General features: G+C 43.3%; 1 protein-coding gene across 4 annotated transcripts in view; it reads right to left on the minus strand.

Moving 5' to 3' along the window:
* ctbp1 (C-terminal binding protein 1) overlaps positions 1 to 19,588 on the minus strand; it is a 33,725-nt gene that overhangs the window by 2,684 nt on the left and 11,453 nt on the right. For 2 of the 4 annotated variants that reach the window (XM_080465678.1, XM_080465677.1), the window contains exons 2-10: positions 9,221 to 9,375; positions 8,177 to 8,321; positions 7,218 to 7,321; positions 6,722 to 6,824; positions 4,698 to 4,822; positions 4,013 to 4,102; positions 3,676 to 3,806; positions 1,878 to 2,005; positions 1,479 to 1,593 (exon numbers count right to left, since the gene is read on the minus strand). In XM_080465678.1, the coding sequence (XP_080321804.1) occupies positions 1,479 to 1,593; positions 1,878 to 2,005; positions 3,676 to 3,806; positions 4,013 to 4,102; positions 4,698 to 4,822; positions 6,722 to 6,824; positions 7,218 to 7,321; positions 8,177 to 8,321; positions 9,221 to 9,375 (1,096 nt within the window). Of the gene's footprint in view, positions 1 to 1,215; positions 1,594 to 1,877; positions 2,006 to 3,675; positions 3,807 to 4,012; positions 4,103 to 4,697; positions 4,823 to 6,721; positions 6,825 to 7,217; positions 7,322 to 8,176; positions 8,322 to 9,220; positions 9,376 to 14,349; positions 14,438 to 19,588 lie in introns of those variants that run through there. The other 2 variants (XM_080465679.1, XM_080465680.1) reach the window with 2 other exon arrangements.

Raw genomic sequence — 19,588 nt, forward strand, 5'->3', positions numbered from 1 at the left:
ACTTTTTTAAACTTGAAAAAAAAAAAGTAATTACTTTCAAATTAATCCCACTTTGTACACACATTTTGAATACACAGTGATTGGAAACTGAATTTAGTCCGTATATATGTTGTGCATGTTGATATTTCGATAACGTGGAGGCTGAAGGACGATCACAGAATCCTAACTACTTTTTTTTTAATACATCAGTCGAGTATTTACTATGTATAATAGATAATCTCAGACCAGGAGCTCAGCTGTTGTACGGTCCAGACATCCACGTGTGATTTTGGTCAGACGTGTTCTTTTAAACATCGATTGGACCAAAGTGAAAAAACAATATTGATATTCTGACTCCATTGGACTCTACATTCACCCGCAGTCATTCAGGATCAGCTCCAGCATCCAGAGACAATGAGTGGCCTTTATATCAATATATCCTGCTTATTTCATACTAAACTTGAGTATTTTCACGAGTATCCAGGCAGAGCCTACGTGCCTTAACAATACAGAGAATACTAATGCACCAGAATGAATAGTTATTCTGAACAAACGTCACACACTGGTTTAAATACTAAAGCAGAAGAATCGAACTCCTGCTGTCTTCTGGGTGGAAATAATCTCAGAAGAGTATAAACTGACACCCAGAATAAATCCCAGCAAAGTGCGTGTCGTTTTGTTTTCCACATTGCCGAGCTGCACCGTGAACACAAGCGTGGAGGTATTTGGACAGGAGCTGTGAGGTGAACTCCGCTTCTATTTTAGGACGTGATACACCCTGCAAACACTGTGTGTGTGTGTGTGTGTGTGTGTGTGTGTGTGTGTGTGTGTGTGTGTGTGTGTGTGTGTGTGTGTGGCTGAATTCCTCAGGGCCTGCAGAGACAGTGTATTTATAGAGCGGCGTTCTGCTTCTCTTATCGTGTGCAGTGGGTCCTGTCGTCACGTCGCTCTGAATCCAACATGCTGATCACACAATGCAGCTGCTGAGAAACGGGCTAATAAAAGAAAACCACAGGCGTGGAGTCATTCCATCTGCGGCTCATAACACGAGCAAGTATCCAGTCTTTCAATCCAGCGTCTGGGAATCAAACCCTCCCATTCAGACCAATCGGATCTCTAAAGTGATCCTCCAAACAACAGCCAGTCCAGAAACGGTCCCTTTGATTTGGAGCCAGAAGCTTCAGGTGTGATTATGAAAAGGTCAGAAAACCTGAACAAAGGAACTGTAACAGTAATCGGGATTAATTTGCTGTTTTAATGACGAATCCTGGTGCAAAACACAGTGAAATAAAAAAAAAAAAAGCAGGTAACTGTTTGGGGTTTTGTTTTATACAAGTTCTTTTGTTGAATCCAGAAACTTCACTTGGTGAAACAAGTGAACCTCCAGCTGCCACGGCAACTGTTCAGACTAACGTCAGCTGAAGCTCAGTGCTCAGCGGGTCAAATGTTGGGAGACGTTAAAGCTGTAATGAGTTCCTCACTGTTCCGTTTGTAGTTACCTATACGCCCCGTTGAGCTCAGGGTGGACGGTCGCCGGGTCGACGCCGGTCCAGTGGTTGTTCTGGGAGAGAAACTCTTTATTCACACAGTTCTTCAGGCTGTCCGGGATCCGACCTGAAAAGCAGATCAAAACAATTCTAAATAAATATATAAAATAAATAAATAAAATTTAAAAAAATTTAATAAATAAATACAATTTAAATTAAAAAAATTTAATGAATCAATATAAAATTTAAAAAATGTAATAAATAAATACAATTTAAATTAAAAAAATTTAATGAATCAATATAAAATTTAAAAAAAAGAACCGGCCAGAAAAACCGCACCTTATATTATTACAAATATTGTGTGTATGTGTGTGTGTGTGTGTGTGTGTGTGTGTGTGTGTGTGTGTGTACCTGTCACAGCCCTTCGGATCTCCCTGGCCGCCTCCTCCCTCATCTCCAGTGACGCCTGCTCGCTGTACCAGGCGGCGTGCGGCGTGCAGATCAGGTTGGGGGCGTCCTTCAGCGGACCCTGACTGAAACTGAAGCACGAGCAGAAAACAAAAACATCAAACTCTCCTTCATTACCATCTTTTATTTGTAGTTATTACCGACATTCACCGTCAGAGGCGACGATGCTCCAAATTGAACAGAACCAGTGGCGACACATCTCAAACCAAACAGCAAAACGTTCGACTCGCTGACGGTTTAATTAACACATGACTCAACAACTCATTTCATTTTGGGACAATAGATGATTTGGCCAAGTTTTCATTTATCAAGCAGGTTGATCAGCAGCCACGTGTTTCAGTATGTTAATAAGTATTTATACAACGTGAGTATTGTAGGCAGCGACACAGAGACTTTAGAGTAGGCGTGTGAAACATGAGGCCTCGGGGCCGAAGCCAATGCTGCCATTAAATATAACTACCAGGGCCTGCTTGTTCAAAATGTAGTTATCTTTTAACCAGCCCGTTAACCGACCGTTAACTTGACGTTAAAGTTAACGCACCTACAGACCGCCGCTAACTTAACAGTGGTTAACTCAGGATGGCAGTTTAACTAATGAAGGACAGGGTGGACCGTGGACTTTACTTAGATATCACTCAGTACTCTAGTGAAGAGTTACGCCTCTACTACCGGTTTTAGAGAAGATCAACATAATCTCTGATGTAGAAGAAGAGTGCCTAGTTGTCCCCGTCTCACTGTGTAAGATCATGGTGGTAGTAAATTATTATTTACATACTTAAGCATTTGGGCAGCATATAATATATAGTGCGTGTAATATAATATATATATATATATATATATAGTGCATTCTATTGCGTTGTGGACGACTAAATACTACATTGTGCCACGTGATGAATCAAATATGTTATGAAAGAAGCATACTTATTTAAAATCACATAACTGAACCAATATAATTATGTACATAATATATATAGTAGGTATATAATATATATCAAACTAGCCTCAAAGCCGAGTTTGTAAAAACACCCAGAATGCAACAGCGGTAGACGTTTTCTGGACGTTTCACTGCATCAGAAGGTTTCCTTAAGGTTTAGTGAAAATATAAACATTTTCAACACGTATACTTTGTGCCACAACAAAGAAGAACTTTAAAATTGAATTTAAATGAGATTACGAAACTCTTCAGAATGTGGATCCTGAACTAAAACGTGTTTGGCACCGCTGCTTCAGGAATTCAGGAAAATATCAAACAGTAAATTGGGATATAGCAGAACGTGTCCCATTAAATAAGCTTTAGATTATTAGTTTTCACGTGTGGTATGAGTTACTTTATACAGTTACTTTATACAGTTACTTTATACACACGACAGCTGCAGAAATATGGATCCATTTATACATGATCTGTGTATATAAATGAATATTTTTATTATCTAAATGTCTTAAATAAATCATAAGTACAACTATAATGAACTGAGACACAAACCTTATAATCTCTTAAAATATATTGATTTAACAGGTAGACAAGCACAAAGTGAGAAATCTCAGCGTGTTTTTGTCGCATTAAAGTTTATCTGACGACTCAGAATCTGAGAACAACTCAAAACATACAACAGTGTGATTCTTTACCACCTTCAATCTACAGAACGACTTCATATGACGGGTATTTGTACAGTTGATTAACTAGATTAAACTCTTGTGGTAAGAAGCAGCAGGGACGTTGGGTAGCGGCTGGAGGTTTTACCTGAACGGCTCCGTCTCATGAACGTCCAGAGCCGCTCCACGTATCCTCCCCTCCTTCAGGGCCTGAGCCAGGGCCTTCTCGTCCACCAGACCCCCCCGGGCCGTGTTCACCAGGAACGCCCCCTGTCGCATCTGGAACACGAAACGCACACCTCACAATAAAAACACTGACATTCAGTCTGATGATAAATATGTTATATAATATAATTGTACATTCTTCTCACTGAATAAATCAGAATAAATCTTTCAGACCTGTGTGTGTGTGTGTGTGTGTGTGTGTGTGTGTGTGTGTGTGTGTGTGTGTGTGTGTGTGTGTGTGTGTGTGTGTGTGTGTGTACCTGTTTGATGGTGAAGTCGTTGATCAGGTGGTGGTTGTGTTCGTTGAGGCTGCAGTGCAGAGACACACAGTCGGAGTGGAAGAGCAGATCCTGAGAAAAAACACACAACAGTGAGATTAAATCTCAGATTCTGGGCTGCAGCGCCGCAGTGGATTTACGATGAGACGTGGTTTTTGCTGCTCATGTGGATCTGTAGGGTTTCTCTCAGGACACGTTTCCACGACAACGTTTCACGTGACAACACCTAATCCGTTAAAGAAAAGAGAAGGAGAACGTTTCCACTGCAGCAGCAGACACACTGACCATGATGTAGTTAGTCTGCCGGGCCACGGGAGGGCGCCGTTTTAGTAATGAAACCACACCGACGTGTGCAGAGAACAATATGCTATAAATGTGAAGAAAATAGTGAGAACGGATACACTCGTATTCGTTGTCGTGTGAACGGGGCCTCAGTTAAACACACCTAGAAATGACTGTTTGTTGTATGTGGTGCTTTATAAATAAAGTTTAATTGAATTGAATGTTCATGACGACCAGGTTGGAGCGACACTGTTCTCAACATGTACGGAAATATTCAACAACCAAACATCCATGATCCCGGTGTGGATAAAGTATAGTGTGTGTGTGTGTGTGTGTGTGTGTGTGTGTGTGTGTGTGTGTGTGTGTGTGTGTGTGTGTGTATCACCTGTAGCGTGGTGACCCTTTGTAGTCCCAGAGATCTTTCTACACCATCCGCCAAATACGGGTCGTAGAAAATCACATTGAATCCAAAAGCTTTTGCTCGCAGGGCGACGGCCTGACCCACCCGACCTACACACACACACACACATCAACACACACACACACACACACACACATCAGCACATCAACACACAAATCAACACATCAACACACACATCAGCACACACATTGACACCCAACATAACAACACATCGACACACACATCAGCACATCAACACATCGACACACACATCGACACATCAACACACACATCGACACACACATCGACACACACATCGACACACACATCGACACATCAACACACACATCGACACACACATCGACACATTGACACACACATCAACACATCGACACATCGACACACACATCGACACATCGACACACACATCAACACACACATCGACACACACATCAACACATCGACACACACATCGACACACACATCGACACACACATCAACACACACATTGACACACACATCAACACACACATCGACACACACATCGACACATCGACACACACATCGACACATCGACACACACATCGACACACACATCGACACACACATCGACACATCGACACCCAACATAACAACACAGGAACATTTACAGGAAGAGTATTGGATTTAAATCAAAAGTAAAAAGTGCAGAACTTGAGCATCATCATGAATTTATAATTTCCTGCCTGCAGAGAGCAGAACGCTCCGGCTCATTATTCCTGGAGAAACTTCCCACACCGCGCCAGGGCGAGATTTGCTTTCTGCTTCTGGTTAATCCGCTTATATTTTATCAGCAGTAACTCCCAGGAAGCCAATTTAGCTGAGCAACGACAAAACTCCCCAGAATTAAAACAGAAAAGAATCTTTTTTTTTAATGAACTGAAACAACCCTGTAATATTCAACCAAACTAAACCTGCGACTGGTTCGATAACTGTGTGTAAAGTATGTGATTACAGTTAATAGGTAACTATTTAAAAAGTAATCGCTGTTTCACTTGTTAAAAAGTGGACATGTGAGGAAGATCCTCTATAATCTGGACATAAACAGACTTGAAAATCAAAAATGACTAAAGTACATCGATCCTTTCATTGGAACTCTGAATCGACACGTCGAAGGTTAAAGGAGTATTTACAGGAATTACAGATACTTTTGGCCGAGTAGAGACGCCAGAAAGAAATCAAACTTTTGACATCATCTCGAAGAATAAATACAAAAAAAATTTAACTTTTTGAGCCAAAACTGTTGAAAAGTATATAAAGGGAAGATTTTTAAATGATATAAAGATGGAGTGTGAGTAAATGTGCCTACATGCTGTATATTTCTACATGTGGGAATATATTTCTATGCATACAAGTTGTATACATGTATACTTAAAGTGATTTACATATCAAATAACTTTATCATATTCTATATTACATATTCATTAAATAAATATGTAATTAATCGATAACTTTTCAGATCATTTGTTTTAGTTCGAACGTGTTTTAATTGTACTTTCTTTTATAACTATGTGTGTTTTTCTTGTTCGATATTCTTTATGATTTTATCTGTATATTTTCTCGTAGTGATGTAAAGCACCTTGTGACTCACGTCTGACAGATGATTTATAAATAAAGTTCTATTCTATATTTAAATGAATTGAATCTTAAATAAGTGGAAGCTAAAGGAAAATAATATATTATTTATGGAGAATTTTGATAAGTTATACTTCTTCCCAGTCCTTTTGGAACTTTCTGATTATATTGTTCTGCTGTATTTTGTGTAGTGAAATATCTTTAGTTATCTAATGTGCACGGGGATCAATTTTGAGAAACGAAATAAAAAAATTAATTGAAATGAAATGAGCGAAACCCAAAATCTCCAAGGAATTAAAGGAAACAAAACCTTTAGATTTCAGTGCGAGTCTCTCATCGCCACGTTACTTTAAAACCCGTCATTTCCAACACTGATGTTTCACAACGTGACGCACCGAGTCCGATGAGTCCGAGCGTCTCCCCCCGGATCCTCGCCGCTCCCGACGCCACCTCTCGGATCTGCTCCACGCTCTGGACCCTGGTGCCCTCCCGCAGAGCCTGCAGCCCACAACCAACGCAATGTTCAAACGCAAAGGACTGAAAACAAAACAACAACTCCACAGCCACACAACAAGCATCCAGCTCCGCTTCACCACGTCCAGACTTCACACCTAATCACCAAAGTCTGGATCTTTTTTTTTATCTAATAATCATATTGATGATGAATAAACGAGTCTAAATAATGATTTGAGGAACAAATCCATTGTTACTGTACCTTCTACACTTCACATCAACGTCTTTCAAAAACAGCGACATTCTAAAGAAAATGAAACGTTTCAATTTGGGCTGATTTTGGTGGAGAAGTGACCAAATGAAAGCTGCGGCCGCCAGGACTTGGCGCTCACGACGCTCCGGGTCGGGGCTCCGGGTCGGGGCGCCGGCGGTACCAACCTGGTGCAGCCAGGTGGTGCGTCGGTACAGGGTGAGGATGTGACACAGCGTGGAGTCGGCCGTCTCCTCCACCGAGGCGGCGGGCATGTTGCACACGGCGATGCCTGCGGGAGCACGGAGCAGATAAGGAGCGCTTAATGGCTTTTCCCCCCGGACGAGTGAAGACTGCTGAAAGAGGTTCTGGGAAGGAGCGTCAGGCTGTCGGCGGGCTTCTCGTCGCCAAACGCCGGAAACTCCGGTTTGACGTGAGCGAGCCGCTCGTGGAAGGAAGGAGGCAGAAAAGCTTTGCAAAGATGCGCCTGTTTCTGGGAGGAAGTGAGCGGACGTGACATGGCTGCTCACGCAGAGACGACAGTCATCACTTCATTTTTAACCCTTTAACTCAAACACATTTTGGTTCAGGAGCCACATGCAGCCGGAACCGGTCAAAGAGTGTAATAAGAACCTTTAAATAGAGTTTTTCCTTGTTGTGCCAGAGCACACGTGTCGAACTCCAGGCCTCGAGGGCCGCAGCCCTGCACGTTTTGCATGTCTCCCAGCTTCAACACAGCTGATTGCAATGAGCAGCTCGTTATCTGGCTTTGTGCTGAATGTGGTGATGAACCATCAGGACATTCAGGGGAGGGAGACATTGAAAACGTGCAGGGCTGCGGCCCACGAGGATCTGAGTTTGACACCCCTGTGCCAGAGTATACCTGATGACAATGTCTCTGAGCTAAAAAAGCAAATTTACTAGAGAAAATGACTGCAATCTCAACATAAGGTGAATTTTAATGGAAAACTGATATCATTTTCATGGAAACGTGTTTAAAAAAATAGAAAAAGTTTTCTTTGAATTTTTTACCATTTGCTTGGTGGGTTTGGGATTCTAACCACAAGGTGGCGCTGTGTGTGTGTCATGAAATAGTCTTTGATATATCTTGGTGTGTGTGTGTGTGTGTGTGTGTGTGTGTTCATACCGAGCTCTCCAGCAGATTTGATGTCGATGTTGTCGTAGCCGCTGCCGATGCGGACGATGATACGAAGAGCTTTAAACTTCTCCAGGTCCTCTCTCATCAGGGTGATGGTGTGATACATCAGAGCTCCTACAGCCTCGTTCAGGACCTACACACACACACACACACACACACACACACACACACACACACACACACACACACACACACACACACACACACACACACACACACACACACACACACACACACACACACACACACACACACACACACACACACACACACACACACACACACACACACACACACACACACACACACACACACACACACACACACACACACACACACACACACTTAATTCTCATATCCTGTTTTTCAATAACTGCATAGATTCACTTGACATAAATTAAGAAAAATTTATTTGACTAAAATTTAAACCTCCACGGACGGTTGTTACTGAAGTTTAACAGGATATATATATATATATATATATATATATATATATATATATATATATAATTGAAACAGATTTACCAGACAAACTTCCAAAAAGCACGTCACAAATCTTTTTATAGTTAAATATATAAAAACATGATTTAAATGACAAGTCTTTCCTACCTCGAAGTTCAAATATAGCTAAATACATGTACAGCTTTGCTTTGGAAGGAGTATTATATCATGTTTGTAAAATACAGAAAAAACATGTGTGACAACTGGTTAAATACAATAGATCCTATTTTAAATGTTATATAACTTAAAGAACAGCTGTGGTTGAAGAGCGATAAAACAACATGTCTTTCAAAACTTTACATCGTCTTTGTGTCTCCGGCTAATTGTGACGAAGTCGTCAGTCATGTCTCAGATTAATTAGGTGATTCATTGCTAATGAAGGCAGGAGTTAATTACAGGACGTCGGGCTTGGTTGGATCCCAGATGGATGAGAAACGACAAAGAAAACCACCAAAATGTAAGATTTCGGTTTGTAAGAACCTCCCCTTCAGACCCGACCGGCACAAACGCCTTCATGTCTGCGTTGCTCACCTTCTCGTGGATCTCCTGCGTGGACTGGGCGTCGCAGAACGCCACCGTGGCCACGTCTTTCAGGACGGGCATCTCCACCGTGCAGTCGCGCCCGTCCAGCAGCGCCACCAGGGGGCGAGGGTGCATGGGCCCGTTCATGATGGGGGGCCTGATGCCTGAGCACAAAGAAGAAAGAGGAAAAGGTGTCAGAAGGGAAACGGAGACGACGGTTCAGAAGCTCTGGATTCGATCTGAAGCAGGACAAAACACTCATACACGGTAAGAACATGGAGTCTGAGCACTCAAACTCTGGGTCGTCTCACTGTGAGGCCACAGAGCAGCCCACTGCACCGCACTGCAAACGGGTTCTGCACGGGACTGATGCGGTTGCTATGACGACGGTAAGAGGGAAGACAAGCATCGTTTCCCTGAGCAGTCCTGATGTGACGTTTCCTCTTTAGACGTTTTTTTTTTTTTTTTTATTGATTATTAAAGATTTTTTTCTTAAACGTTAAAAATGTTTGTCTCATTAATCAGGACGATGGACGGTGCAGGCAGGCTGCTGGGGGAAACAAACAGCTTCTGTGAGATTAATATAAGGAGGTTAAAATAAAAAGACTGACAGAGTGGTATTCATAAAGTCCTGTTGAATGTAAATGTTGGCGCTCATGGAGCAGCACGTGACTCTGGGGAGGCGATGTGGAGCAGAATATAATAAAACATCCCACCTGAAACACTGTCTGTGTGTCTGTGTGTGTGTGTGTGTGTGTGTGTGTGTGTGTGTGTGTGTGTGTGTGTGTGTGTGTGTGTGTGTGTGTGTGTGTGTGTGTGTGTGTGTGTGTGTCTAGACTGCAGCTCTGTCATTTATTGTTTAAATGTGATCTAATCATTGAACTTCACAAACAGAGATAAAACAAGATTACAGGAAATTATAAATCTGACAAAAAACACACCAGGAGTTTTTATAAAAATAAAAAACTTTATCATGACATAACAGAGAACCAGTGCAGCTTTTTTAATAAAAGCCAAAGCCTTTTCATGAGTCACATTTTGGGAATTTCCTTTGCAAATATCACATTTAGTCATGCAGTGGTGATATTTTAAGAGATATTTATAGGCGCCGCCTCTGTTTATTAGTTGACCATCATTTCTCCTGAAGGAATAAATCCCGGCACATATTTTTCAGAAGTTTCACTAAGAACAGAGGAAAACTTCTGGGTGTTTGTACAATTGGGATTCTGTGCTGCATCGAGCTGCGACGGCTCCGTGAAGCGCTGGAGATGAAGTGAGTGCAGAGTTTTTCTGCTGATGCTGACTGTCCCATCACCCCCCCCCCCCCCCCCCCCCCCCCCCCCCCACCACCACCCCCCACCCCCCCATCAGAGAATAAGAAACCTCCTCTGTCAGTTCAGTAGAAATATTCCACGACTGCAGAAGAGCCTGTGAACTGAACTCGATTGAAGTTTGGCAACTTCAGCTCCATCATCAACTTTCTTCCGTCAGTTTATCGTGATTAAAAATCCACGAGAGGAAATAATGGAAGAACCCGGGCCTCGTCTCGACGCCACTCCACTCCTGAACAGTTTCTCTACAGGAACTTTAAAATAACAGAACAAATTGATTTTGGTTTTTCACCAGTGAGCCTCGTGCAGGGCCATGACGTTATCGTTTTAACAGTTAGTTCAGTCATTCACCACAGTTTGATCTCGGTGTTTGACTATTTTAATGTTTGATGTGCTTAAGCGTCGTCAGATTCTGTCGTGTGACCAGTGAGTCGCTCATTTCCTACTTTCTGGGCCTTTTGCTCTGTTTTTCAGTAAATCATTGAAAAGTTCTGAAATCCTGAATATAAAACATTCAAAATGTTTGGAGATAATGAAGTGAACGTCATGAATACTTTCATCAACTTCAGCTGTTACTTATACTTTAGAAAAGTTTCCCATTTAAACGGAAACAGCAGAAACGGCTGGAAACAATGTCGTTTTCACGTAGAGCCACTAGTGGGTGCTGTTTGTTCTGTAATGCAACCACACGCCGACATGCAGTACCTACAGTACACAATAAACACTAACAATGGGAGTACACGGATGTTCGTATGAAGTTTCCGCCGTCTACACAGAGTCGGAGCGTTTTTTTCAAAAAGTTGTGTTTTCAGTGAGTGGCTCGGAGTACGGTGAGTAAACCAATCCTCAAAACACAACAAAAGGCCTGAAACACCAGGAAGACCTGCACACCTGCAACATGCAAACTGTACACAGAAATCCACAACTCGCTCTGCGGTACGACCAGTTCACCTGGAACAAACCAGTACCAGGTATCGCTGCTGCAAAATTCATGCATGGACACTTCACAACTCCGGGACCGTCCACCGTAACTCGACAGTTCAAGGACGGGAGGAAGCGGAGAAATAGAACTTTTCATCCATATACTCATTACGACGACCTCCAGGACCTCGCCTGTACAACCGTCCAATCACAGACAATATTCGCCAGCATGTCACACGTTTGTAACAGAAACACTCGGTGACTAAAGAAAAGACGGATCCTGAAAGTGGAAGAAGGAGCAAACAGGTCAGTTATTTTACATTTCAATTCTCGTCTCGAATATCAGAAGCTTGTTGTTGTGCTGCGAGGCCCTGGAGGGCCGAGCGTGACTGGAAGCTGCAGGTCTGTACCGAGAGGAGTGAAGGAGCGTAACTGAGTGGACGCAGGAAATAAAAAAAAGAAAAAGAAAGGACGATGCTATAAACGTCCCTGGACGGACATAGATGGACGATCTTCCTTTTCTCCTGTGAAATACGGCCATTATCCTTGAAGCTGTGGCCACTCGCAGCACCTTCCTCTGGCTGCTGACTGGAACGTACAGACGTTAGATTTATTTCAGCTGCAGCAGGATTCTGTATCCAGAGAACAAGGTTAATGTTCTCTCTGGGTTAGAAACACGAACAAGTACTTTACCACTTCTCATCAGTCCATCAAACTACAGTCAACTCAGAGTCGCAAATTAACCTCAAACACGTTTAGAGAGTGTGAGAGGAGACCAGAGCAACTCGGCAGAGCAACCCCGCAGAGCAACCCCGCAGAGCAACCCCGCAGAGCAACGCTCCCAGGTTCTTAAACTGCCACGACCCCACCGGGCAACCATGACGAGGGCGGGAAGGTTTTTGTCTGCGTGTTTATCGATTTGTATGCATGTATTTTACAAACTTTTTCAAAAACTATTTGTCATCATCCAAGGACCAATCAATCCATTCGATTTTAGGACGTTAACCTTTCCTGAATAAATCCCCCAAAAAACTGCAAAAAAAATGTCTCCGACCCTCTGATCTCCTCCATGAGAGGCGTCTCATGGAGGAGATCAGAGGAGATCAGCAGCTGTTGCCATGGAGACGCACCAGAGGGCTTCTACTCGCCGTCTGTTAGCATATTGCTAACTCTGCTCCCCGCCCCCCCTTCTCCACACTCAGCCAATCACAGGCCAAGTTGCTCTAACGCTGCGTTGAAGTAACACAACAGAACGTCCTCGTTTAACCGTCACATTGCGAGGAGGCGTCGGCGAAGGTCTGCGTTCTGCCGATCGGCCGTTCCAGGGAAACAGGCCGAGCAGGTTTCATGTTTTTAGTGATGGTCCGTCAATAAATACAAAATAATGAGTTACTTTGCGACGTACCTTCGTCAGCGTTTCAGTGTTCACATATCGGCACTACTCGTGTCACCCTGACTCGCCGAACGTTATTTTTTAATGCCGATTCATTCTGCGACTGAACGGAGAGACGGCGTTAAATCAGAAACCGTCTGGAGATCAATCAGAGCTGCGCCGTATCAGAGGGAGGTTTGATAAATGATGAGTAGTGTTGTGATAATACGACTGACACTAAACATTTACAATTGTCATTTTAAATCTGCAGAGCACGTAAACCTTGTGACTAATAACTTTTCCCTCTCAGCTTTTTAAAAGTGATTTTTGAAAGAGTTTCAGTCAGTGTTTAATTATTGTACATGACGTCGCGGTAAAGATCAATCTTGATCATATCGTGCGTCCCAACTTTAAACCAGCAGCTTTACCAACGTATCTCCACTTACTTCTAAAACGTGATGGAAGATACGCACGACCAGTTTATGCAGAATAGAAGTAAAACGATTAAGTGTTGATCAGATTAAAATGTCATCTTGTAAACACTTAGATTGTCCCTGCTCGCCGGAGGTGAACCTGTTCATGTGATCGCATCGTTTCCTACTTCATCAGATTAAAATCTCAGTGACGAAGCACAACTGGTCAACGAAGCAAACAACGCGGCTTTTAAAGAGACCTGGAAATCATTAAATTGATGTAAAGTTTGAGTGTTTATCCAACCGTCTTCCAGGCAGGACGTCACCAATACAGTGCAAAGCATTCTGGGATAGATCCAGCGACTCCAGGGGAGGATCTGATCTAATCAACCTGCAAATGAATCTGATCTCTTGTTTCAGTGCAAATGTAAAAGCAGACACTGATATTTCTTCAGAAAGCTTCACTTCAGCCATTTAAAAACCTCCCTGGAATCAGGAATCTGCCGTTTGTGTCTAACAAAGACTGAAAATCTGGTTTATTCCTCCTCTTTGTTAAGGCCACGCTCCGATACTGACAACTTGTCCGGTTCGGCCGGGACTCCATGAAGATAAAAGCATTTCCTACATGCTTAAACTGGACAATCGAAGTGTAATAGATTACACTCCGCAGCACTCAGGAACTCCAGTGGAGCAGAGGCATGTGAACTTAACCCAGTCCATCACTCAATCCCTCAGTCGTCTTCTGATCCGCGTTGTCGGATTAAAGCGTGAAACCTGATCTGATGGAGAAGCCCTGCAGCTCCGCTAAAACATTAGCTTTCCCCTGATGGGATTCGCCCGGAGGCCATCGCACTCACATCCATGTAAAATCTATACCGCGTAGCCGAGAACCTGAAATTCATCTCCAGTGGAAAAACAAAGAGTCCAAAGCCTCCAGACAGACAGACAGACAGACAGACAGACAGACAGACAGACAGACAGACAGACAGACAGACAGACAGACAGACAGACAGACAGACAGACAGACAGACAGACAGACAGACAGACAGACTCCTGCACAATGTTTTAGTTCACTTAAGAAACAAAGCAAACATGACTCACCACCTCAAAATAGTGAAATCCTGTCGTTCTGCTGGTTCGTTCCGTTCTTCTTCTAGAGATTCCAGACATTTCTCCGGCTCACACTCGGTCAAACGAGAGAGGAAATAGTTTTCATTCCAGCTCCATGCTTGACCTTGAGGAGCAGCAGCACTGAGTGAAGGATGAAACACTGCTCCATTCATCTCCACACCCTTAACGCCCCATTATTTCCATTCCTCAGCAAAACAAACTCAAAGAGACACTTTCTCTGAGGGCTGGGCAAATAAATTCTATTTAATCAATTTGTTGAATTTGAAGCTAATAACGATTTTTATTTAGCACATTCAAGTTTGTTTTTCTCATTTTAAGGGCACTGGGGAAGAGAAACAAAATTTAAACTCAAATTTTTCTTTAAAAAGGACAAATCACCCGGCCCCAGTTTTGTCTCATTTAGAAAATGTATTTTCTTGCTTTTTCCTGCCACATTAGACATTAAATCCCTCATTATTTCTAATAATTGCCAAGCTTTTCCTTCACTTCACCCACTGTAAACCCCCCCTCATATTAAATCCTCCAGCTCTCCCTCCCTCCCGTCTCTTCCCACCCCCCCCATTGCCCCGGGGTTGGACGACTGCTGCGAGCTTTCACAGCACAAACAGGCCTCTTGACAGCCAGCAGGGCCGCGTCTTCAGCTCCATTCAGAGCCGCCACGGTGCACAATCAGCACTTTTAACCAGGGAACTATTAAAAAAAACAACAACTTTTGTTCCTTGTTGACTAAAACATTTAAAAATAAAAACATCAGCACAGTAACGGCTGCAGCGTGGAGCTTCGGGGACGGAAGCAAGTGACACAACATCTGAAAATCACATTCCGCTGAAACAAATGTGCAAAAATGATGGCGAAGCCCGAGTGCTTGACATTTTAGAGCAGTAGAGAGGATCTGCTGGCGGGAAAGTCCTGCAGCCGGCCGTCACAGCCCACCCAACAGCTGGACGAGTCCCCCCAAGGACGGACGCTCGGTTTCCACGCTGTCCGTCAAGCACAAAGAGCGGCGGTCTGCAAACATCTAAGAAGAGCAGGTCACCGGGAAGCCCGCCAGATTCTGTCAGAATAATCTGCTCAAAACCAGCTGCATTACTTCTGCTGGATCCACAGGAACCCTGCCAGACGTTTCTCCACACAAACTGGAACATTTCACGTCTTTTCTTCAACTTTTACACACAAGCAAGAAAAAAAAACCTCCACTTTCAACTCTGCAGCTCTTTTTTGTTTCCTAAACGTTTGACATTTACACATCGTCAAAACGATGTACATTTACACAGAAATACTCAAAATGATGTAGTTCTCATGTTGAGACACTAGTTGGCGCCATTTGCTTTTGTAATGAAGTCACACACACACACACACACACACACACACACACACACACACACACACACACACACACACACACACACACACACACACACACACACACACACACACACACACACACACACACACACACACACACACACACACACACACACACACACACACACACACACACAACAGAGAACAGTGAGCTCTAAACATCAACACTGGGAGAACATTCTAGTGGACAGACCACCAAGTTGGATTGTTATTACAGTGACTGTCAAAATAAAAGTACCAAGTCCCAGGAGAATATGGACTGGGAGTCATGACTCTCTGGAGCAAACATTGTTCTTGTCTACTGAGCATGTGCAGAAGATCTAGTTACTATGGCCGTGATAAACGTGTGTGTCCGAGTCGGAGCGTTTTTAAAAGCTGCATTTCCAGAGACTGTAAGCACCGTTTTCATGTAAACGAGCACGAAACACTACAAAAGTTTTGCGTTTGTACTTTGAAGTATCGTGTGAACGAGGCCCGAGTCCACAGCTTCCAAGCAGTGGGCCAAGTCTTCCTCTAGGGGGCAGCAGTATTATTCAGGAGTTGTTTTTCATGAAATTAAAATATGACTTTTTAAAAAAAATAAAATTCACACAAAACATGAGATCGATTAGAATAATCTAACTCCAAAAGATTAGTGCAACATCCAGTACAGCAGATATTTCACAGGACTTATTGTGAATATTTCCTATCTGGATCCATATTGATGTTAACAATAGGAAAAAAGCAGGAGGAAGTCACTGCTGGATATTAAACCTCTGGTGTTTAAAATGAGCCCACTCACTCATAAACGTCTCCCACTTCCATGAACCACAAAACTTTCGATGGACGAGCTCCATCTCAACACTCAATTCCAAACAACTGGCTGCCGTTTTAAACCTCTTCCTTCTTCTCATCCTGAAATCAGGTCACACTTCCTGGATTAAGTCTGAGTGAGTGAACCCAGCCTGAACCCGGCACATGACTCCACATTTCAGCCTTTTGCATTTTTCTCTGTGAAACCGGGAGAAGAGGAAGGAGAGCGTCTCCGTTTGTCAGCGCCTCAGAAAGCTGTGGGGTGCGTCCTAACCATCCCTCCTATCTCCTAACCGTCCCTCCTATCTCCTAACAGTCCCTCCTATCTCCTAACCGTCCCTCCTATGTCCTAACCATCCCTCCCATCTCCTAACAATCCCTCCTATGTCCTAACTGTCCCGCCATCTCATAAAACTGACCCTCCTATCTCCTAAACGTCTCCCCTATCTCCTAACAGGCCCTCCTAACCATCCCTCCTATCTCCTAACCGTCCCCCCTATCTCCTAACAGTCTCTCCTATCTCCTAACCATCCCCCCTATCTCCTAACAGTCCCTCCTAACAGTCCTTCCTATCTCCTAACCGTCCCTCCTATCTCCTAACAGTCCCTCCTATCTCCTAACCGTCCCTCCTATGTCCTAACCATCCCTCCTATCTCCTAACAATCCCTCCTATGTCCTAACTGTCCCCCCATCTCATAAAACTGACCCTCCTATCTCCTAAACATCTCCCCTATCTCCTAACAGGCCCTCCTAACAGTCCCTCCTAACGGTCCCTCCTGTCTCCCAACAGTCCCTCCTATCTCCTAACAGTCCCTCCTATCTCCTAACAGTCCCTCCTATCTCCTAACAGTCCCTCCTATCTCCTAACAGTCCCTCCTAACTCCTAACAGTCCCTCCTATCTCCTAAAGGCTCCTTCATCCTCCCTTTTTGAACCCATAAGAAGAAGAAGAAAGTTCAGCAGTGACGTCAGCCAGCTGCCGAAAAAAAAGCATTTTCGGCAGGACAGTTCATACGCCGATAAGAAGCTGCTGAACTTGCAGGCCACGCCCCCTCACCGCAGGCCACGCCCCCTCACAGCAGCCACACGTCTGAAGCGGCGTTTTAACTTTTCAACTGAACAGTTTATTTCTGGCCTCCAGTGCTTTCAGAAACACATTTGTCTGAACTGTTTCCATAATAAAAGAGCGTTGGCACAACCGAAACAAATTTGTTCGGCCAGAAGGAGCTGGAAGAAGGAAATGACGTCATTTTGTTCGGCAGGACCTGCACTGGTCCCGATTATTATTACGCCACCTAGTGGAAGTTTGGTCCGATTGTCAAAACAACGTGATCGTCTTTCCTAACTCCTTTAGGAAGCCTCCTAACACCTTTCCGAATTCCTTTAGGAAGCCTCCTAACACCTTTCCTTAACTCCTTTAGGAAGCCTCCTAACACCTTTCCTTAACTCCTTTAGGAATCCTCCTAACACCTTTCCTTAACCCCATGATGTCATCCTCGGGGTTAAGGAAAGGTGGATAGGAAAGGAAGGACTATGAGGAAGCACTCCTGGTCCAGTCCAACAGCCACCAGCTCCTGTCACATGCAGCAACATGCCCCCCCTCATCTTCCTCATCCCACCTTCACTTCTTCTATCGGAGCCTTGTTCTCAGACCTCCGTCTCTCTCTTCACCTCTTTTTGTCATTTTTTTATTGATTCAATCTTCTTTATTATTGTAGTATTTCAGATTATTATTCTGTTTATACACAATAAAATGTGTTCAGCCTCTTTCTGCTGTGGACACACACACACACACACACACACACACACACACACACACACACACACACACACACACACACACACACACACACACACACACACACACACACACACACACACACACACACACACACACACACACACACACACACACACACACACACACACACACACACACACACACACACACACACACACACACACACACACACACACACACACACACACACACACACACACACGGTCTCCAGGTACAATGTCAGCACGGCAGGTTCAGGTCTGTCAGCTTTTTTTTGTTCCACAATAAAAGACTCCGGCAGCCAAACAGGCTTCCTGTCGCGATGCAGGCGAGCAGGTCCAGTTCAAGCAGAGCGTCCAAACCAGCACCGAGCAAAGAATCAAGTCACATTTTAAAATTAAAGCTGCAAATGAAGCTACGTATGATGCCAGGGGGAATTTGTGGAAATTTGCTGAAAGCTGCAGAAATCCAAGCCAACCTGGCCTGAAGAGAAACTAAAACGATTTCTGGCAGATGAAGGAAACTAAAAACGTTTTTAGTTTCACAATCACAATTTTAATCTAAATAAAGCACTTATGATGCACCTCCTCTCTGTACTGAAACAAAGGATTGATCCGTTGTTATTCACAGGTCATGATATCAGTTTGACACTTCTGGTGTGGATCAATAGATTCAATCCACACGACGGTGTGTTGGTAATCCAGTGCACTGAATTAAACACTGTAGGATTAAAGAAGTCAATACATATATACTATAATCTACTAATATTACTGGTTGGATCTGCAAAAATTATAAAAGAAAATCTCCCTTCTATGTCGCATTTTACATTTTTAAAGGTAATTAATTTCTAATTTGTGAATCTGTGAGCATGAAGCTCATAAAGAAACCAACAAAAATCCTCAAGAACCGAACAACAATACTGCAAATATATTCTTTTTCTTAAAATGAGCTTTATTTGGATTGCTGTCAGGAAATTCTCTTGGATTAACCGTTAATACACCAAAAATATAAATTTCCACTCCGTCAGTTTGGGCTCGATGAAGCGTCCTGATGGATTCTCAAGGCTGCAAAGCAGTTCTTGTATTTAGAGGGAGAACTTTCACACTGGAGTCCAAGAATCCTGTCTGGCTTTTCTCAGCAAGAATAATAATTTTTGTATTTATTAAGAGTCGGTTTACAAATAATTACTTCTGATTTAGGATGGAGGCCCCGTACAGGCTGTTTTTAATGTGATATCATTGATCTGCACTACAATCGGATCCGTTAAGAAGAA

This window comes from Lipophrys pholis (assembly GCF_963383615.2).
Source record: "Lipophrys pholis genome assembly, chromosome: 6".
Taxonomy (NCBI): domain Eukaryota; kingdom Metazoa; phylum Chordata; class Actinopteri; order Blenniiformes; family Blenniidae; genus Lipophrys; species Lipophrys pholis.